Source organism: Oreochromis niloticus, linkage group LG4, assembly GCF_001858045.2.
Source record: "Oreochromis niloticus isolate F11D_XX linkage group LG4, O_niloticus_UMD_NMBU, whole genome shotgun sequence".
Taxonomy (NCBI): Eukaryota; Metazoa; Chordata; class Actinopteri; order Cichliformes; family Cichlidae; genus Oreochromis; species Oreochromis niloticus.
The window spans coordinates 30,694,683-30,717,389 of NC_031969.2; the positions used below are offsets into that span (position 1 = coordinate 30,694,683).

Here is a 22,707-nt window from a genome sequence, read left to right on the forward strand (position 1 = left end):
TCGGTCTCGTAAGCCGCCCCCTCTGTTCAAAGTAATAAATCATTTTAAATAAAAATATAGCTTAAACATGCACTATAAAAATGTCTGAACCTTTATGTGCTGCCCACCATATTTATTTTATTTATAGCTAATAGCGCATTTCATTCATATTGGCAATATTGGCGCTGTATATACTTGGTATCGAATACAAAAATCTGCAGTATCGTACAACACTACAGTTTTACATCAAAATTTTAATTCGGTCTAAAGTATAAATTCCTGCAATCCTGGAAGGCGTCACTGACGATCTGTGCTCTGATTGGAGATCAGAGGCGGTGGGCGGGTCCGCCGGCCGAGTGCGAAGACAATAGAGAGCGGCTCGGGAGACAGACCACGGCGGATGCACGGTGACAGACAGCAGCCGGTCCCCGCAGAGCCTTCACTCCCAGGCGGTCTCCTGAGTCGCTGAAGGATCCGAGCGTTGTCTGAATGGACTGACAGCTTCCAGCACTTTGTCAACGGTAGGAGAAGATCTCATTTTTCTCCCAGTAAAACCAGTTAACAGCTCACGAAACGCTGCTCGGTGTGTCTTTTCAAGCATTTAAAGCTCAGATTCTGCTTGAAAGTGATGCCTCACTGCTCTGAGGCAAAAGCACAACAGTCCACGGCTGTTGTGTTTCTATGCACGGGCACTATGTTGGGCTTTGCACTCTTAGAAGAATGTATTCTAAATATACAGCTGTAAATCTAAAACAAAGTTCACCCAACCTGAGCAGAACAATAGAGCTGCTGTGAAGCTATTGTCTCAGAGCTACAATCTCTGGTATTGACTTTCCTCCCTCTACATTTACAGAGCATATTTCTCGCCACAGACATGCTCATGTGCTGCATGCTGTTATGGATATAATGCATGCTTTGTGTCTGCAGATCACATCCATAGTTGATCTCTTTGTGCTGCAGTTTTTATGTCTGAGTGTCTGTAAACAGTGTTACTGACTCCAGATCTGCATCAAGGATACAGACATGGGGATTTATGGTGTTAATGGAAGGTGATTAATCGATTAATCATCAGACGTGGTTCTGGTTCTGACATTTTTGGGTTTTTCTTCATGCAAAAATTGGACAGATTTGCTAAACACTAAGAATTCAGCATCTCGGATGACAAAGGTTCACCAGTGTGTTGACTTTGATGTAGATGCTTATCAGTATTTTTCTCCAAAGTTTATTCTTTGTCTGCATCCTCCCTGCTGAGGGCTCTTTCATCGCCTCACTCTGACTCCTATAAATCCATCGAGTTTAGAGGAATCTGAAACTTTGTGGGGTTAATAGCCACGTCTTGTTAGAAGTAGTGGATATATAATTGGCTGCAGATCAACAGGAGACACTCACGAGACGCCGAACTGCTGAAAAAATAATTTACACCTGCTTTCACAAGAATAGCCTCAATCATATGTCCAAATATAAGCAAAGCGACACCTTTAGTGAAGCTGATTTTACCTGTGAAACAGTGGCATGCTGCTAACTCAAGCTGATTGGTCGGTTAAAGGTTTACAGGACACGCTCCCTCACCTTTTGCAAACGACACAACAAACACTGAAGCGGCTGGATGCGGCACTTGGAGATGATTGAAATGGAAGTAGCTGTGATTCGCGGTGCTGTCGCAGGAAGGAATTTTGCTACAATCGAATCCCTAAAATTGTCTCTTTTGTCTCAGCTCCTTCTATCCAAAGCACAATGAAAGCTTTCAGGAGAGAAAAATGCTTAAATTTATCTCATGAGCGCCCCCTGTGGAACCTAAAGTCCACAGCGCAGGAGTTCTTGAGTGCCAGTTTCACACCTTCATCCACTCGTGGGCTACGAGCTGCTTCTTTCATGTTGCTGTTGGCTTCTTTGTTGGATTTCCTCTTTCTGGTTTTGTTTGTATGTTTGTACAGACAAACACAACCAACACCCTTATTCAGGGGGTTATTAAACCTCTTATGGGTATTGATAAAACCCATTGACGAATTAGCCCCACGTGCATGAGCCTTGAGTGTTTGTGTTGTTACAACATGGACTTTAAAACATGGATGTAGTCACTGCCATGGATTTTTGGACTTCACACTTATTTGGAGCCAGAATATTTAGATAAGAGTGCAGAGTGCGTTCGTCAGCTAAACCTGGTGAGCTTTCATTGCAAACTGCAACCATAAACCTGAGCGCTAGCCTTCAGACACAGATAGCTGCTAATTAGTGCTAACTGAATAAAACACTAGATTTTCTTTTCACAGAAACTGCAGCATAAACTTCCTGGATGGCCTGTACCACACAGCAGCCCATAATATTGTATTTCACAGAAACATTTGTTAGTTCAGCCCTGCAGAGGAGACGTGCCTGGTTTTATTTTCACATCTCCTCGGCAGGCAGGAGGAAGACGGTTAGAGAATATGAGATTAAATCAGACAAAGAGTGTACCGCTGCCTTCTGTTGCGTGGAGATCACAGCAGCCGAAATGCTTTGGCATTAAAGGAGAGCGCCCAGTGATGCGCCGCTGAGCGCGCAGGGACAAAGCGTCAGTGTTCGCAGGCGATGTAGGTCGAGCCGGTTAAAGCCGGCTGCTTTGATGTGCTGCACAGCTCCGTGAGCGCTGTGGGAGTGGACGGCCGAGCCTCGCCGTAGGCCGCCGCACAGGAGGACGCTGAACTCCAGCGCTGTGACGGCTGGCGTGATGCAGTCTGACTTCTGCAAACATTTCCAGAGGAACGAGCTGCTCACAGGGCAGAAGTAATCTCTCCGGTTTTGTTGCTTCTCAGTGAGCAGATTTAAAGAACAACAGTTCACACGTTAACATTAGATCAGTGGCAGTGAGCTGAATGACTGAGGATGGAGCTGAAAGGCCAACAACAACCAGCACAGAGAGGGGAAGAGTCAGCGTTTTCCAGGGCTGATAAAGGGATAAGTCCTAGGGAGGATGAAAACTCTTTAGCTTTAGTAATATTTCTGTATGAATTCAAACTGATCGACCCATACTTTTTGGGACATCACTGAAGTAGACATCTGGTCTTTACCGATGAATGAAGGTGCCTGGGATGTGGTTTGTACGTCTTTCAGTCAGTAGGTACTCCTGTCTTCCAAATGACTCTTTTCTCGTTGTGTAAAATGTAGCAGACCTGGACATGTGCAATTTTTATGAGATGATCAGTGCTGTTTGGAGTTTTAGCCAAGAGGCAAGAAAATCTGCAGTTTCACTAGCAACCACTTGAGGCTGCTCTAAAAGTGAGTCAATCCCCACAGACCCCACGTAAATGTCCAAAATGTTCCATGTTATTATGGTTATTATCAACAATGGAGGTGGCCAAAGAGCAAAATGCAGAGTCCAGAAGCCAATTAGTGATAACCACAGTGGTTACATCTGTCTTTTATAAATAATGTGTGGTTCTAGCTCATAGCTGTCAGGTGTGGGTCTTTATAATATTTCTTTTTTCATAATCAAAAGCCAAAAATCTAAAAGCTGAAATGATTATTTCAGTATTTTATATACAACAAAAGAAATGTAGTAAATCCTGAGATTACAGGAACTGAAACCAGGTGATAAGTTGACATTTTTAGAAGCAGTGTCAGTTATTAGTTATGTAAGTGGTTGGTCATCTTTTCAGTAATTATGATCTATATTAGGGCGGGGCAATATGGCCAAAAACATTTATCACAATATATTTTTGAAAATTTGCGATAACGATATAACTGACGATATAATGCATGCGAGACAAAATACTTTATAACTCCACAACTTTATTAGTTCAAAGAAAAAACCCATCAATGTATTTTCACTTAATCAAGCAGCTGTTTTTTTTTATGTGCATTAAAGCTATATAAAAATTTAACAGTGCAAATTCAAATTCCTCGCTGACAGTTTAACCAAAAGGCATTTCCAGTGGAAATTGGCCGACATATCCTCAGCATAACCATGTATAATATCCACAATACTTAAAAAGAGGTTATACACACACAATACGGTAATTCTAGGTTGAAGCACAGTACGTATCACTCCGCCAGGCTCCTGACTACGGTAGCTGTGATGCTCTGACAACCCATCAAGCAGTACATAAAATCGGTTCAGTAATAAAGGTAATAGCGACGGCCCGCTTGCATGCTCTACCAAAAAATGTGCTTTGATGTGTATCTGATGGACGAAAGCCAAACCAGTTCCACACCACTGAAGTTGCAGCATTTTTACAAACCAGTTCTGGTTCATCGGTTTCATTCAACGATCCGCTTTGCCCCTTCTCATTCTCCGTCGCCGCCATGCACGTTTTCCGCCATGTGCGTATGAAAACAAAGGGACTGCGCATGCACATTTTACTCATATTCTATCGTGACATTTGATTTTCTTATAATTGCCTAACATCATACTGGTATTACTGTGAACGGTATGATATGGCCCAACCCTAATCTATATAGTAGCAAGAACCCACTCTACACATGGTTTTTGCCATGCCTGCAGGGCTTGTTTGCTGTGCTTATGTATTCAAAAAATTAATTTATCACGTTATTCTTTATATCTTCAATATAGAGTCAGATGGCAAAAATGTCTGTTTACAAATGAAATTTGTTCTTAGATTTTTGACTTGTGTTAGAACAAATCATGACACTCTGTAATGGGAAGTTGTCATGGGTATTTTTGTTTGAGCTGCAAATAACCTGACAATCACTTCCTTATTTAAATGATCAGTTATTGTCACGTTAAAAGTGTTTTTATGAAGTGTTGTTCATCATCTGCCCTGGTGAGATCTTCTCTGGGTGGAATAGGTGATAATGAAACCGTCATTCTTCTGCTCTAAACAGAAGAATTGGGATTTTTGAAAGCTGTGACATTCACAGTGTCTCACAGCAATAATTCATGTTTATCTTTTGTTACCAAAAGCCCAAACTCCCAGATTACTCCATTTACAGTCATACCTGACAGAAGCAAGTCGACATGTTTAGCGTGAATCACCAAATGTTTGGCATTTGTTCTTAAAAAATGACATAAAAATAGTATATTTATGGCAACAAAAAGCTTACAGGTAGTGAACTGAGAGGAAGTGTCATCAATAATGGCAAAAAGTCACCATTTTCTTTCACTGATTGGCTGTTTTTTATTTGATTGATTGGACCTGTTGGTTCACAGAGTTCAGTGGACTCAGCTTGACAGACAAAGACTGATGACCAACAGCAACCAGAAGACATTTCAGCCCATTAGAGCTCAAACTGAAGCCTTTTTGTAGCATTAATAAAATATACGGTAAACACAAGAAAAGCCCGAGGCTGCTGCTAATGATTGCTTACGTTATTGATCACTGTAAAGACTTTATTTTAGTTATTCTGTCTGTTGATAAAAAGCTCAAGGAGACGGCCTAAAATGTATTTTTAAAAATTTATTTTGGTCACTTAAACCCCAAACATACTCGGGTCACCGTGAAATAGTTATAGGCAGTGACAGAAAAGCAAAAAAACTAAACCCTGTTGCTTTTTTCTAAATGGCACATTATTAATCACTTTCTTCTTAAGTGAAGCCATTATTCTCTTCATGGAAAACTATCGGGAAGGCTTTTTATGTCTGTTTTAACTACATTAGTTCAGGCAGTTAAGCTGCCAGACTGTCGCATCTCAAATCCCAAATGTGTTTCGTCTGGGCCCGGATTCTGAACATTGCAAGACCAAAATTACTCAGTCATTCTGTCAGGGGTCATGCTCTCTACTTGTGCTGGTACCTTTAATAAATACCAAACATTTAGTTTTGAGAACTTAATTTTGTCCTCAGATTGTCCTCCATTTGTTTTTGTTTTTAAAATGGAACAAGGTCCTCCATTAAAAAAGCTTTGAGGTCTTAAAAAGCAGATCATTTGGTATCTTTGTTTTTGTTATTAATGTTTTTTTGATCTCTCTCCAAACAAAGAATAAAACTATAAAAATACTGACATATGCTATCCCTCAGCCTCCTAGTAGATGCACCTATCCTATAAATTTGAAAATCTGTGGTGATGTTTAAAAAGAAATTGACCTTGACCTTGGCTTTGAGGTTGAGGTCACTGATATTTGAGCGTGTCCAAGATTATTAGTAGCTGCATCTACGGTATGAATTTCAAAATCCTACATCATCTGGGTCCCGAGTTATGGCATCGACAAACTTGGGTTTCCACGCTGCCTGAAAGATAGTCAAGGGCTTTAGAACTGGGCACTTTCATCAGGACAAACCAAAATAAAGAAAATACACCTCTAAATCTATTCAGAAATCTTTGAAAAGAGAACGCCTGGTGTCAGACTGAGGCAGCCTCTGGTGTACTGTTGAGACTGTTTCCTAAGTCATCACCAAAGAATCCACCAGGGATGGGCTTCGCCAATCACTAATTAACCAACCAGTCATCCAACTTTATTATAGGCCTCTGTAGCATCAGTTATATCGGAAGTGGAGAATATCTCATGACTGAAAGAAAAGTGAAGAACTGAAGGCTTTTTAAAATTTTTCTTTCGAGTGGCTTCAGCGAGACTTTGCTTTATCGCTTAGTTGTGGTTATTTTATCTGATTGTTTGTCATAGGCTAACAAACAATCAGATCAAGTATTTTTCCAAAGTATTTTTTTCTTGTTTCTTAGTATTTTTAAAAAATGTCTACCTCTTTTTCCAATAAGATTCCAAGATTAATTCCACCAGATGGTTGTGAGTAACAAACCATCTGCTGCGACATATTAATGAGCTACATGATGGTATTGCAGATTTAATTTCTTCCTGTCGCCATATTAGTGGCTAAGACCTGCTCATTGGTGCTTCTGTCAGATCTTTTTTCTTCTTCCATTTTCTCATTTTTTTAGATCCACTTTTAAAAACTCATGGTGGGATTTCGATTGGGATTATTTTATGAATTGTTACTTTGAAAGCAGTCAGGATCCCTCACATGCTCTCCAGATAGGATTAAAGTCACTGACTGTAGCAGGAAATATTAAAATCCCCCTCTAGCATAAATCCCATACACTTTTATGCTCCACTTAGGCAAAGAGTATTCTAGAGATAAAGGTTAACATCAAACCTGTAACATACCCACTGTGCTAAGTGGGTTAATGTTCTGTACTTTTAACTGCCTTATTTAGCACGTTAGCATGCTAACGTTTATTGATATAACGTGCACGTGGGGCTGATGTGAGTCTTAATAGAACTGCAGGCTTTTTCTTCAATAGATTAGAATTATTCAAACTTCCAAAAACTGAATAGTTTGTACAACAAAGTTTAGAAGAATAAGACAAAATCTTTATTTATTCATTTATTACATTTACTATAGTAGTACAGTTCAAAGGCCCTGAGTAATAGTGAAGGATAACATTTGGAGTAAGTCTTACAAAACTAAGAAATTATCACCAAAAGTTCTTGTTTTATGCTCTCAACCTTCAGAGTTGGAGGAGTAACCAATAGGCATTTATCCATTTACGTTGGAGTGACGTAAATTTCAGCACCACAAGGGGAGCACAAGGTGGACATCGATAGGCCTGGCAGTTTTTGGCATCCAATGACACCTCACCCACAACCGACCGCGGCAAATGGCCGCCCCTCCCTGTTCCTGGTTCTGCCAGAGGTTTCTCCGTGCCACTTTCGCCAAAGTGCTGTCTCATAGGTCTGTTGAGGCAACTGTTGTTGTTATTTGGTGCTAGATAAATAAAACTGAATTGCATTGAACTTTGCAGACTTATGAAAACGAATCTCTGTTCAGATGAACATTGCCTGATGTAAAACTGCAGGGTATCCAACTAGAAGGAAAAATCTGTTTGATAAGGATATAAATTGTAATCTAGTGGAGCTCAAAGTAAAGCAAAAACAAAAAACCTAAGAGGTCCTAAAGGTTAATAACTGTAGATATAGTGGTGCGCTTTCAAAATTTTGTCTTGCTCTTTTGAGTGTACTGGGTATAAAAAGAAAATCATTGTGGTGGTTTATGTTATAGTGGTTAGTAAATGCCTTGAAATCTTTAAATGCATAAGAAATAATCGAGTTTTCAGACTGTGAAGGAGGTCATGTGAAGCTCAGGAGTCTTTTCAAATGTTTGGTCTGTTTGTTTAGTGTGTTTGAGCACAAATGTTAACCTTATGTGAACAGTCAACAGCTCAGCAAAGGCATTAGGATTCATCCTATAGACATCCTGGATATGTGCACCAAATTTCATTCCAGCCCATCAATAGCTGGAGAAATCTAGAGTCATGCTGCTGCTGTGTCATTTTGCAGACATTCACGAAGCAGACATCAATTCTTCTTTTGTCTTTTATGTCCAAATCATCCCTGAATAGGTCATTTTTCCCCCTCTTGTTTTTGGAAACCCTCTGAGGTATGAAAGATTTTTGTCGGGAGGCAGGCATAGTATAAGATGGCAGCCTTTGTTCATTAAATATTTTTTCAGCCTGGTGACACATTGATTTCACATTACAAATGATTAATTGGGTGCCGATGTTTTACAAGTCGATGCTGGCCTGAACACAAACGAGGTGGCAGAGGCTGTTTTTCCTGCGGCACCGGGAGACCATTACTCAGCACTTCTGTCGAGTTTGTCAGGTTTACTCATCGTCACAGCGGCAATACTATTCTTCTTGTAAGTGATCAGTGGTCTCCTCGGATTACTCTTTAGATTACACCTTGGAAAACACAGAAGGAAGCTTCTGACTTTGTCTTTGGCTCAGGTTTTGTGGATCTATGAGTTCAGGAACAAATCCTAAAACGAAGAAGAAATTTCAGCTTTAAATCTGTCCTTAAACGAACTAGATATACCTACAGGGACTCAAACATCAACCATGTGTCCCAGTTAAAACTCTGGCACTCTCTACAAGCTCCAGCATTCCCAGCATTGAAACCAGACCCTTCAATAAATGTATTCGGTTTGTTTTACTGTGACCAAGACATTATTAGAAACAAGAGTGTGACATTTTGGCAGTCCAAGAGAAGCTCGAGTTCTGCAGGGAACCGCTGGAAACACAAAGCATCGTCAGGCTGTAGCCATGGCAGCTGTGCCACCTCGCTGCTGCTGTTGCTGCAGGAAAATCAAAGGTCATTAAAACTCACAGCTTTCTGACTCTGTGCCACTCCAGCTTTCCATCAACAGGCGCTCTCACCGTTGAACTGCACCCACCTGCCGAGCGGCGCAAAAGACAGGTAACCTTATCAGGGCATAACAGACGTAAAGCAGACTGGTTGAATTCCAGCCGGGCTTTGTTTACCGACCGAAAGAATGATGGGAAGGCGGTCTCGCGCCGCTCGTCACGGAGGCAGCCGTGGCTCCTTGATGCCCTTGGGGGAGCAGTTACCCCGAGTGGAGCGCCGGGAACTGCAGCTAAAAGATGTTACACCTAATTAGCGGTGGTTGTGACTCCTTTCATCTCCGGGCTGTTTGATATGACTTCAGTGTGAGAGCACGTGAGGAAGTGTTCACGCTCGGATGGCAGGAAGACACCGAGGGTGAAACATAATTAATGCATATATGTCAAAGTTGGTATGGTTAGGTAAACGTAATGATAGAAAGTAAATGGATGGTGAGTTCTCTGCTTGATCTGACAACAAAAATGCGTCTTTTGTAGAAGACCAGCATTCATGTTTGGTTATTTGTTGTTGCCAGATTTTAGTTTTCTAAATTCTCACAAAGTTTCTAGAAAATCAGCAGAAGTGTCAGTGTTCAATTAATATTTCTGAATTAATGAATCATTGAGCCCAGAAATCAAGTACGTGATTTAATTTTTTTTTTTTTCATTTTCTGATGACTAATACCCAAATTAAGTGACTAAACCCTAAACCAGAATATTCAGATTTTTTTTTTTTCTTCTTAAATTTTAGTGGGGTAGTTGTAATTTTCTTTCTAGTAGATGTACCCTTTTTATCCCATAATTTTTTCAGGGTTTTTTTTCTTTTATAGAATTTTATTTATTTATTTATTTATTTTGGGGGAGGGTAATTTTGCTTACTTTTTTTATAATAAATTGATAAAATGTAGTTGGTTTTTTTTATCCTGTATCTTTTTTCCCCCCATTGTCTTTCTAGTAAATTGGCCTTTTTTATCCTACATTAATTGACTTTTTTTCTCTGAAGGTTCAGTAGTGGGGGTTCATGTGGTCAGTTGGGGGGATGCTGGCATGAATCTTTAGTGAAAATACAAAGGAGGTGACTTTAATGTTTGTTGCTAGTATTGCTCCCATGAGCAGTACTAGCTAACAGTATAATGGAGGATTATGGATAATGGAGTCCAGTAATTTAAAGTCAAGACAAAGTCCAAAAAAGGACAAAAACTAACAGTATAAAGCATCGATAAGAGCAGTTATCCCAAAAATTAGGAGATTACTGTGGTGGGTTTTTGTTGTTGTTGTTTTGTTTTGTTTTTTGTCTGATGCAAGGTTGTACATGGAGTACTTGCTATTAAAATGATGATTTGGTTTCACATAATAGCAGCAGTGTCAGTAATAACAATGGTTTTCTGGGCTCCTTTAATGCTCCAAATGAAAGTCTGAAACAGAACAGGTGTATGGAAACACATTTACTGTCCTTTAACAAAAGGTCTCTGCAGTGTCTCTTTGTGCTGTGAAAATGTGTTTGACACATGAACAAAGAAGGGAGGCGCAAAGTGCTCCTCCTGGCATTATTTGATCATCCTGAAAGCAGAGGTGAGACGCTTCGGTCTCTTTGTGCATCTGGTCTCGTGTTCATTTACTGGGCCCTCGCTCTGACACTGTGAACTGTGCTGCTGGCTGAGCAGAAAAACTGTGCAAGAAAACGGTCATTATTTTGAAAAGGGCTCGAATTTTAATTAAAAATCTACCTACGTATCTAGCATGTATAATTGAGATGCCTGAGTGTGTCTGTTTGCAGCTCGAAACACTCTCTGGCTGTCTCATCCTTTCTGTGCTTTATTGACCTTGTCAGAGGGATGCTGAGTGGACCGGTGATAGACAGCCAGTTGGCTCCTTTGGGTTCAGCTGAGTCCTCATTTTTATCAGCTTGTCGTACTTTAATGCTCAGCACATACTGTTTATTTCGAGGGCCATTTCCATCCTCCGCTGTCACTCAGACACAGCCGAGCTCACGGCTTCCTTTCACTGTTTTTTATCGCAGTGTTTTCAGCATGTCAGGGTTTCAGTTTTGAACATGTCAGTCCTGCTTTATTTAGCATTAACAGAGGTTCTGAAGTAACAACAAGCACAGTTAAATACTACATTTTGTTTACAGCACAGCCAAACAGACTTATACTGTTAGCTTAAAAATGATTCATGATGACATTCATCACTGATGTCAGTTTGAGGTTTTTTTTGTGTGTAACAGATTGATGCATTACTAATATTTGGAGGCAAAGACATAAAATGCAACTGTGTAAGATGTAGGCTATGAAATATGTCTGTGAAGGTTCTCAGTCATCCAGGTCATCGTAGTCTAAGGAGCTTGGAGAGAAAAGCGTCTGGACTTCTTTGAGTTGCTTGAAGACGTTTCACCTCTCATCCGAGAAGCTTCTTCAGTTCTAAGGGTCAATTGGTGGGGAGTCCCAGATTTAAACCCAGTGGGAGTTTCCCCCCCAAAGAGGGACAAAGGACCCCCTGATGATCCTCTACCTAATCACATGAGCCAAGGTGTGAAAGCGGGTGGGGGTCCTAATCAGCCAGGGTTTCGGGTGAGCTCATTGTGAAACCTGGCCCCACCCTATCATGTGATTTCCTGAGGTCAGATGACTCCCCACCTGCTGCTCAACCCACAGTCATGGGTTGAGCAGCAGAGTTGAGTATGTGGGTTGAGCCCATGGAAAAACTTGCCAGAAATCTTGATCTATTCTCAATTCTTGTTTGGTGTCGTTTATTTGATTGGATGATTGAAGTCTGAAGAAACGAGACACATTAGCAAATGAACAGTTTTATTCATTTAACAAACGGGGAACTCGGTAGCACGTGGAAGAACCCGACTTGCCTACAAACACTTGACGTGTGTGCTGATCTGTCAAACTGGAAACGGAGAAACTTCAAAGTAAAAGTTGCGCCTTTTTGAAACATGCTCACGGTGCGATTTTTACTTTGAAGGTAAATGGTCTGTTTTTACAGTTTGACTACCACTTGGTGAGCGGTTGCAGACAAGTCAGCATCTCTTATTGTGGAAAAAAAAAAAAAAGCCACCCTGTGAAGCAGCAGGAAGTGTTGGGTTAATAAAGGCTGTTGTTTAATCCAGCTTGAGTACGCTGTAAACACTGAAGCTGAGATCAGTGACATTAAAAAATAAACATCCTGGTTTACGTGCTGCATTTGTTTCAGTACAGTAAATCTGCATTAATAGGCTTTTATTTACTCAAATCACAGTTTTACTCTCACTGTGCTTTTTCCAAGCGGACCATACTCTATGTTGTTGTTTGGGTTCATTGTTTTCACACGCGTTACTTGAGTTTCGTGTACACATTTCCCCATCGTGCACACTCACACTGTAGACGGGAGCCAAGCGGGGACAGATGGACCCGAAGCACAGGATGTGGCTAGCATCCCGTCTCCTTCAACACTTTCTCATCCCTGTTAATGAGACATGGTGCAATTCTGCTGGGCCATCAGGGCTGTGAAGTCTCCGCAGTCATTCAGAGATCTGAAGTGTTGCTTGGCTCCTCTCGGCAGCAGAAGGAGCCGGAAGGCGAGACAGATTTGCTGAGAGTGAATGGCAGCAGGCGCAACGGAGAAGAAACACGTCAGTTCGGAATTAGACGTTCGTTAATGTGGAAAGATCGTTAATCAGCTGCAGAGGATCAGCTCTGCAAATAGCAACACTTCTCTGCTCTCAGGGATTGACTCGTTCAATTAATTTTCTTCATTTTCTTTCATCAGTCAGCATCAGGATGTTGAGCCGGGGTTATATCGCCTATCGCACCCAAAACTATTCAGCTTGGATGTCTTTGCACAAGGTTAACAAAAGAGGTTGCTGCTCGGAGACTGAAGTTCTATTTGTGTTTAATAAAACTAGAATAAAGTAGAAACAGGACTCAGGTGCAGGGAGATTTTCTGTTTTAACCCTGTGGCTGTAGTAATGACACATGGTGCTTTTTCCATTATCAGTTTTATTTATACAAAGCCAGTTATGTAAGAGTTATCTCTAAACCTTTTATAATCTAAAGCAAATGTCCTAAAATATTATCAGAGAACCCAATAATTACATTATTTTTGTAAACAAACACTTAGCACCTAAGAACTACCTTTTAAGAGGAAGAAGAGCTTTTTTTTTTTTCTTTTTTCTTTTGATAGAGTAACTTGATTGGTTTTTTGAAACCCCAAATTATTCACTCTAAACAGCTAAAGAGAGGCTAGCTTCTAAGACAATACAAAGAAATGTATTTCAATATAAAAGTGACATTTGATCATATCTCCTGATCTGTCCTCAAATTACATCAATAAGCTTATCATCTATTTGAACATTTTAATCTTGCAAGGATGCTAATTTACCTCCATTTGCCAAACTTACATCATTTTTTGTCTTTTGTATACTGAATGTAATACAACATGAATTTGTCTGATGCATTATTTGTGCCAATTTTAGTTTCTGTTTAGACTTTGAAGCTAACTGAGCTGTGAGAATAAAGAACCTCTAATGTCTGAATCTGTGTATATTAAATGGGCTTTGATGGAAAAATTCCCACCTTTTGTTCTTCGATTATGCTCTTTGTTGCTATGAGGAGCTGTGATCTTAGAAACTATATTTTCTCAAAGTAAGAACACGGTGTAAAGATTACATAATGGTTCACTGGCCTGGACTCAAAGCGTTCTCACTTTCCCTTGATACCAGTCCAGTACACACATGCAGTACACCTTCAGTACAAGATATGCTTTGTAAAGCAGTGGTGTATAGTTTAGGAATGCAGACATGGGCGGATACGTTCCCTCACAGTAAACCTCGTCTTCCTTCCTGCTCTCCAGGAAAATCCATCTCCAGACCAGCCCTCGGCCCCACTTGCCCCGCCCCTTTAACCAACATGAACTCCTTGCCTCACGGCTCCCGTGCCTCCATCGACATCCTGGAGGAGCTCCAGCTGATTGCTGCGCAGAATCTGGAAAAACTGGACATCAACAAGTACTATGAGATCATCCGTGAGCTGGGAAAGGGCACCTATGGAAAGGTGGACCTGGTCATCCACAAAATCAGAGGTATTAACTGTGGCTGCTGCTGTAAAGAACATAAAATGTATTAATATCTACAGACCAAATGAAAATAAACAACTGGTTGATGTAAGTTTGCCACATTTCAAACAAGACAAACATAAAATCCTGGTAGCTATAAATATGAAATATTAAAACTAAAGTCATTTGTTTAAAATTTTAAAGAAATAACTTTAAATATAATTTTAACCAATAAATGTTTCCGTTTTTTATATATTAAGTACATTTTTGCATTTTTACCATATAACACTACCATATTAGTAGTAACAGTAAAATATGGAAGAAGAGGTTGTTTTTTGTTTTTGTTTTTTTTCATGTCAACAGACTCTAAATGGTAAAGTGTCCTAATTTTCATTTATTTTTTCCAAAATGCAAATTGCACAGAGCACAAGGAAAAGCTTTTAAATGGTGTAGCCATGTTGGTAATCTCTGGGCAACTACCTGTAGTGATCAAGTAACTCAGTGTCATTTTAAAACAAATCCATTTACCAGTTAATTGAAATTAAATATGTAGTTTTAACTTTTTAAATAGATGATTAATGTTGGTTGTTTTGTTGGAAACTGTTGACTTGGAAAGCTGGCACCCTCCAATAAAATGTATTAGTTATGAAAAAAAATAAGTGTTTTCTAATGTAAGTCAAACTATAATAATTTCTGCTTTAATATTTAGCTAACATGCTACATGTTAGCTTATTATTTACAATATTTTTAAGACAAATTAATAATGTATAAGTTTATTTTTTGTTTTCTTGCTCTTGGGGGAAGAAATGACTAATTAATATTCAAGTTGTATTTACATTAACTTTTTGGTATTTTTGTCTAAATTTTATTGGACAAAAATATCAAAAGATTTTCAATAAATAAAAATAACAAAACAGTAAATAGAATATATTTGAATTTCCTAATTCAAATGGCTTTTTAGTTTGGGACCTGCATTAACTTCATGATGAAGCGTCAATTAAATAAATCTATCATTAGTTTCATTGGCTAGCTGCAGCTAATAAATGATGGTTGTTTTAGGCCAGAAAGATGGCAATGATCTTTTTTTCCATGTAATTAAATTTCCACCTTTTTTTTCACATCTGTTTCATCCTCATATTGCATAAGAGAAGCTAAAGCCCATGAAGACAGTTTTCTTTTTGAAATTCAGATCCATTGCTTCTTGTGGGGAGAGGAGATTTTCTGAGATTCACCTCCAGAAACTCATTTGCCCACAAAATAAGCAGATCTGCAGGGTTGCAGTTGCAGGAAATGAGATGTTGTCCTCATTTGTGGCCCTGTTTTGTGACTCAGAGTAATAACACAGTCTAATATGAAAGCAGCTCTCGAGTCAGAAATGACGGCGTGTTTGTGAAGGTAAAGTACTTCTGTTCACCACTGAAGTGTTTACTTTCAGAAAGCCAAATTGGAGGTACTGGCGGCCGCTTTCATGCAGGGATTTTTAGCCCAGGTCGAGATCCAAACTGCCTCAATTCACCACTTAACTGACTGAAAATCTGTTTAACCTTTTCACATTAAAATCCAAATTGTTGCCCATCTGTTCTCAGCCTCTTAATAGTCTTTTTTTATGGAGTCACAAAGCCTCTGCTTCACTGCCTATTTCAAGTATCAGCAGACTCTTAGAGTGACAAATGGTGACCTTTTCAAGCCATTTGAGGTGTGCAGTTAATGGATTTATAAAAAATCGTATATACCTTTGGTTTTATAATGTGGTACTGAACCGCCAGCTTCTTCCCAGAGCCGTTAATAAGTGTAGCTTAAATTATCTGACCTTCAGTGTGGAGCAGGAAATCAGGTTACCTGTGGAAATGGCTGGACTGAAGGTGTAAGATTTAACCTTTTTAATCAGAATTTATTTTCATTTTTTTTAAATGAACAAACTCAAGTGTTTGATCCCCAGATGTTTACATGTGTACAACTTTTTATCCCTTTAGCGACATTTTGAGTCACATGCAGTTTGAAATGCATTTCGTATTTTAAAGTTAAAACTCAATTAAAACCTTAAAAGGTTGTTTTCACAATATCTTATTAATTCGATTCAACTGTCTGTTTCTCTTTGTCATCTTTTTTGATGACATTTGAATATGTCAATCATTGTTTTTATTTTTCTGTATTTTGTATGTATAAGTACTGATGCTGTAAATGAATCTTTGATATGTAGAAGCTTGTTAATTTAATCTTATCACAATAGCAAAGTTCTGACAGTTTAGAAGGTTTTATGAACCGATGTGGATCGTTAAAATTTCTATTATTAATTTATTTTTATTTTTTTTATCAAACTTTCAGTGGTCAAAATCAAATGAGATAAAAATACTGGTAACACAGCTAATCAGAGTAAGTTAATTGGCCGTAAAGTTGGATTTAAGAGGCAGCTAAAGTGGTTGATTTCAGAGAAAGGATGAAGTGATGGCCGCACAAAGAAAAGTATAAAATAAATAAGGATTATTATGAACTGGATGTATCTGGAAAGGAGTGTAACTGATGCCTGCTATGAATTATTAACTTATCATTTTAATGACAGTTAAATAAATAACATTAGATATAATAAAAACATTATAAAACATTTTTTTAAGGCTTTATTAGGCTATCAGTGGTTTGAGATATGAATAATATGGCAAATTCTATTAACATTATTTTCCATCTATATATTATTATAATATTTATTTTTGAAAATGCCCACCATTCGCCATATTAAAATGACTCACTTACATACTTTACTATTTAATCTATGTAAGCAGAGATTCAAAATGAGAAGGTATATAAAATAATCCAGATCAGTGTGTCACTATAAAACTAAAAACTTAGATTAAGTTATAAAACATCAGTTTTTAAATCACCAATTCCCAAAACAATAGGTTTGTATTTACATGAGCAGTATATGTGCCTGATAGTTCAAGAGTGGAGGAATCTCAATTTGTTGTTATGTAAAACTGTAAGTAAGTCACGGTTTCACAGGAAAACAACAGGGACTGTTCAGCGGGGTAGATTTATTTCTTTCCCCCTAAATATAGGTTATATTTAGTTTCTGCTCTAAAACGCTCAATTGTAGCTCAACAGGAGTCAGCCGAGTCTCCCTGAACAGATGTTGTTTATTTTTGCAGCTTAGCCAGCAGGATCTTTTACAAAGCAACTAAATTTCCATATAAACATGATGAAACTCCTGCAGGAGACCTGCTGTTGTTGGAATCGGTGCAAATCAGACATGTTGGCGCTGCACAGCCAGGAAGCTGCATTTATTATACTTTAGTCCTGTAGTAATGTTACTAGACAACCTGCTGGTTATTGGGTTTGATGTTCACTGCAATTAAACATCTGCAAACCCATTTAAAGTGAATAAAAAAAATATTACCCTTTTTATAAGTCTAGTAACATTTTCTCTTATGAAAGTAATGAAATAATACACTGCAAACAAGAACACATTTTTATGTTTAAGCTAGCACTTTATCATATGGAACTGCTGTTTGCATCAGGACAAAGCTGAGGTTCTAGTTATTGGGTTGGCAGAGTAAAAGGATGGACGGTGCTTGTAAAAGACCTCCAGTGGACGTCTTTGTAGATAGGACTCTTAAACTATTTTAGATATGATGGAAAAACCTTTGAGAGAATGAACATTTTCTCAAACTAGTATCAAATAGCTGTTTCATCGATCATGACAATCTCACGAACTGTCGTTAGATTCTGTTGACTGTACAGTCTGTGGTGGCACAAAGTGTTGCTACCAAGAATGCCTTTTAATTTATTTCTTTTTAAACTGTGTCACCGACTAACAGAAAATCTCCCTCGACCTTTCTAAAGTGGCTGGATGCTGTAAGAAGCACAAAGCACTTTAGAAGAACTGATCCGGTGGTATTGGAGGAGTCTCTGCTGACACCCTGCCTGTTGGAGGGGAAATTATAAGCAGACATGGCAGCTGTCCAGGTTATTGTCTGGGGGGTTTTTCCCCTCAGCGTTCAGATTATCAGATTAGTCCTGGGAATTCATGTCCCCTCGGTGCTTCTCTTGTTCTCGGCCACTGAGCGGAGGTGAGGCGGCTGAAGAAAATGTGCTGTTGTGCAAGTTTTACATCACGTTTCCATCTGTAAACAACGCTTTCTGCAAAACTCTAACCATGAAAGCAGGTCAGCGTCATCCTGCTCACACAGTGCAAATATAACTAGTGCAGCAGAGGATTTTAAATACTTCATCATCTTAATCATCAGGATTTGACTCTGTCGAGATTTTAATTATTCATCAAATTGTTTTAATTAAGTTTCTTGGAAGCAATTAGACAGCTGTGAAATAAATCCCTAAACACTTTAATGGGGTGGAAAAGAAGAAGAAAGGAGGAGTGAGACTGGAGGTTATGTAACCGGTCCTGTCCTCGTTTTCAGGCACGAAAATGGCGCTAAAGTTTCTGAAGAAAAAGACCACCAAGCTGAAGAGCTTCCTGAGAGAGTACAGCATCTCCCTCTACCTGTCGCCCTGCCCGTTCATCATCAACATGTACGGGATCGCCTTCGAAACTGACGACTACTACATCTTTGCTCAGGAGTACGCGCAGGCGGGAGATCTGTTTGACATCATCCCTCCACAGGTGAGAGCTTAGCCATTCCTGTAGTTTAACAAATAAGCTGCTCCAAATCCTAAGGAGCCAGGTCAGGCGTTTCAGACATGCCGCGCAGACCCAAGTTGTATTGAGAACACCTCAATATTCCCCTGGAACAGCGAGAAGCACAGCAGGCGCGGCCGTGACTGCTGCCGTCACGATCCAGACCTGGATAAGAAATGAGAGTGGATGGATGGTTTCTATATTTGATGTAGGTTTATTAAAGTAATCCAGATGATTATCTCTTAATCCTCCTTGAAACTGAAAAGCCCCAGCTGCATACATGCTGCAAATTACACATCCAGTCCCGACAGCGCTCGGAGGGTCCTGCTTTTGTGCCAAAACACAAAAATTCATGGACTTTTTAAACTGTGAAGCATTATTAAAATAAAAGGCCGTCAGAGGCACCTGGTGGTTTTGGAAGGTTTCTCAAGTCTGACAGGTTTTCCTTCTGCTTTGTGTTAAAATGACATTTTCGAAATATTTTGTGTGTTTGCTAAAGAGGTTTTTATAGTGCCAAGACCTAAATGAGAGGACCTTAAAAAGACTTTGTGTAAATTCCCGTCTATAGTTAACAAACCTTACAACCTACAAACAGAATCCAGTGAATCCATCAGTATGACTTTATGTCCACAATATCTGCTTTGTTTTGAAAACTGATGGTAAAAACTGGCCAGTCTGTACTTTATGCTGGTCTATTGTGTCCCGGGAAATGGTGTAAAAGATGGACGTAGCTGCAGTGACGTCATGTTTTGCCTCAAAATGAGGCAAAACGCCGTCAGAGGCAGCACTCTGCTTCCTGTTTACACTGGCCAAACATGAGCCCAGTGTAAAAGGTCACTATGATGAGCATTTACATAGATGTGTTTGTATAAAGGGAGATTATATCTACAACTGTGTTAAAGTGCTTTTACCACAGTTAATGGGGATGTAATCTCAAATGCCCGTGGCTCTAATCAGCTGTGGCCTACTATTAATATAGTGGATCGCAGGAAGTGCAGATGTTATCTTGGGGGAAAAGGAAACACAAGCGCCACCTTTTATTGTGTCATCTACAACTGGTTTCATGTTTGTCTATGAGTTATGTAATGTTCAGTTCCCAAAACACTTACAATGTGTGCAGCTCCTCAGGAAGCATGGCACCAGTACGAAAGTGGGAAGTATGAAGTTTGATAAAGCAAGATTCAGACCCTCTGAACTTTTTCCCTTTTATTTGTACCTAAACTTCAGTTTCGTGTACATGACCTACTCCTCCTCTTGTTCTCTGTTCAGGTGGGACTTCCTGAGGCGGTGGCGAAGCGCTGCGTGCACCAGGTGGCCATTGCTCTTGACTACCTGCACTGCAAGAAGCTGGTGCATCGTGACATCAAACCCGAGAACGTCCTCATTTTTGACCGAGAGTGCAGAAAGGTTAAGCTGTCAGACTTTGGCATGACACGTCGCGCCGGATCGCCAGTGAAGCGCGTGAGCGGAACCATCCCGTACACGGCCCCGGAGCTGTGCGACACCTCCCGACACGAGGGGTTCTGCGTGGATTACAGCACAGACGTGTGGGCATTCGGGGTGCTGCTCTTCTGCATGCTGACAGGAAACTTCCCCTGGGAGAAGGCCATGCCCAACGATGCCTTCTACGAGGAGTTTGTCCGTTGGCAACGCCGTCGGACGGCCACCGTGCCATCGCAGTGGCGCCGCTTCACCGATGAAGCCTTGCGAATGTTTCGTAGGCTCCTCTCCATCGAGCAGGATCGCCGCTGCTCTGTCAAAGAAGTCTTCAGTTACTTTAACCAGTGCTGGATGCTGGATACTGAGAACGGGAACTGTAATAGCAGCAGCGGGGCTTTGGCGAGTAGTGCGCCTCCTCTGGACATCAGCTCGTCATCATCAGAGGAGGACGTACTTGTGGACAGACTGAAGCAACAGAGCCTGTCGCCTGCCTGCGTGGCGGCAAAGGGAGGGGTCATGATGGACACCCAGTACTCCTCCATGTCCACCAACAGCTCGCCGTCCTCCACCGGCAGCTACGAGCGAGTCAACAGAGAAAACAACGAAAGAGGGCGCATCCTGGTGACCACGCCCATTGAGATCTGCGTGTAGAGACGGCGCAGCGCTGCCTTCGTGCTACCTGCTCACGCGTGTGTGCTGACAAAAAAGATTTCTCCAAGTGGGAGAAAGAAGTGCGACGAGCGATGTTTGGCATCGGGAAACGAACGACAGTCTGACGTATGTTGTAGCTTTGTCGTGGATTTATTCATTTCTGATGAAGATGAACTCTGAGGAAATGACCCGCGACACTCACACAGCTGTAGCTTCCTGTGTGTGGTTTCAGTTAAAGGATTTAAAAAAGCAACCAAGAAAAGCTGAGGACAGGAAAACAAAGAAAAGAACATAATCCTCAAGCAATAGGTTAAAAAAAAATAATAATAAAGAAAAGAGAAACTGAAGAAGACGACGAACATGGTTTGTGTGTAACGAGACCGTGACTTTGTGTTTAACGTGTTAGTTATGTTCACATTTGGTAGATTTGTTCATGTAAAGCGTTTTTATTTGAAGTTAATTTATTTATTTATATCACACAAATTTAGTATTTATTTTATTAAGTGGGACCACAGAGCTGAAGATTGTGAGGGGTTTTTTTCCCTATGAGAAATAAAAAAGATTTCAGCTACTACAAAAAGAAGAATTGTAGAAGCAGGTGAATTTTCCCTTCACATAGGTACACATTTCTTTGAAGGTACTTTTTGTAGAAATCTCTGAGAAAGTCAATGAAAACGTTCACCACAAGGTGGCAATGTTTTTGCATTTTATTTATGTTTTTTATTTTTTTATTTTGTATTTCTCTGAAAGACGACTTCAAATCAAAACCTTTCTTGTTTTGAGTCTTTTTTTTTTTTTTCCCCACCAACACAAATGAGCTAAGACTAGCTTAAATAACATTGAAATAGCTTGTGTTGGCAGGATGCTACACTGACTTACTGCATCACTTTGTGGTTCAAAGTGGTATTACATTAAAGTACTGCTTTGTTTAAACAGTACAAAGACGGCTTCGACATTATGCCGTAGCTGTTTTTGTGTTCTTCCAGATTTTTTTTTTAGTTTTAATTTTAGAAGCTTTTAAGGTGTTTCTACAAAAATTACCTTAAAGTGGCCATGATGTTGTGACCTCTTAAAAAAAAATTAAAGTTTTTTTTTTTTTTTGGTTTTCCCATGATGCCCAACAAGCTGTACAGTAGTAGTCAACTTTAGCCTACCCCCATTATAGGGAAGTAATCTAAATGCACAGTTTTTATGGTCTGTCAAAATTTATCTGCTAATATTATCAAATAACTACTAAAAATATTCAAAACAGTTTTTCTAGTTGCATGGTGCAAAAATGAAAAACTGTACCCTTTTATTGAACAGTTAGTTATTCTCCGATATGTTTGGACTTTTGTGGGGGGGGAATAAGATGTCACCAAAATTGTTCAAGTAAAAGAGCAGATTTGGTATTTGGTGATACTATAAGTTGTGTCTTCTTTTTTTAGTATTTGTTTAATTTAAAATAAAACTGTAAACGCTGAAAATGTGACGAGACACACAAAATGCTTCTGATATCCCTTTTTTCTTTTGTAAAGTATTGCATGGAGTAACATTACTGTGGTGAAAATTTGCTAAAATAAAACTCTGAATTAAACGACTTGTAATTATTAAATACATTTATAATCAGTAATCAGCAGATCTTGCCCAAAGCAAACTGATCCCAGTGAGAGGATAGACTAAGCTTTTTGAGACGTTACTGAAATGATTGAGCAGCACAATCCCACCTGGAAAAGGGGCCCCAGGTACCTTCCTGGAGCCAAAACTGGAAGGAGAACTTCTGGGTCAAGCCTTAGCCCATGGAGGTTTTTTCCTGTTTAGCCTCCTAGGACCTGGCGTCCACATGTGTGGACAACACACTTTGGGGTGTCTAGACCAAAATACCAAATTTTGCTCTACAAGGGCCTGATATCCACTTACAAGGAC

At 39.7% G+C, this 22,707-nt stretch overlaps 1 protein-coding gene across 1 annotated transcript; it reads left to right on the forward strand.

The window, feature by feature from the left end:
• The first annotated feature begins 319 nt into the window (after positions 1 to 319).
• On the forward strand, positions 320 to 22,378 carry unm_sa1261 (un-named sa1261). The gene is made up of 4 exons (XM_003442598.5): positions 320 to 500; positions 13,884 to 14,111; positions 18,494 to 18,696; positions 19,981 to 22,378. The coding sequence occupies exons 2-4, from the start codon at positions 13,940 to 13,942 to the stop codon at positions 20,800 to 20,802; spliced, it is 1,197 nt and encodes a 398-aa protein (XP_003442646.1). The 5' UTR covers positions 320 to 500; positions 13,884 to 13,939; the 3' UTR covers positions 20,803 to 22,378.
• The last annotated feature ends 329 nt before the right edge of the window (positions 22,379 to 22,707 follow it).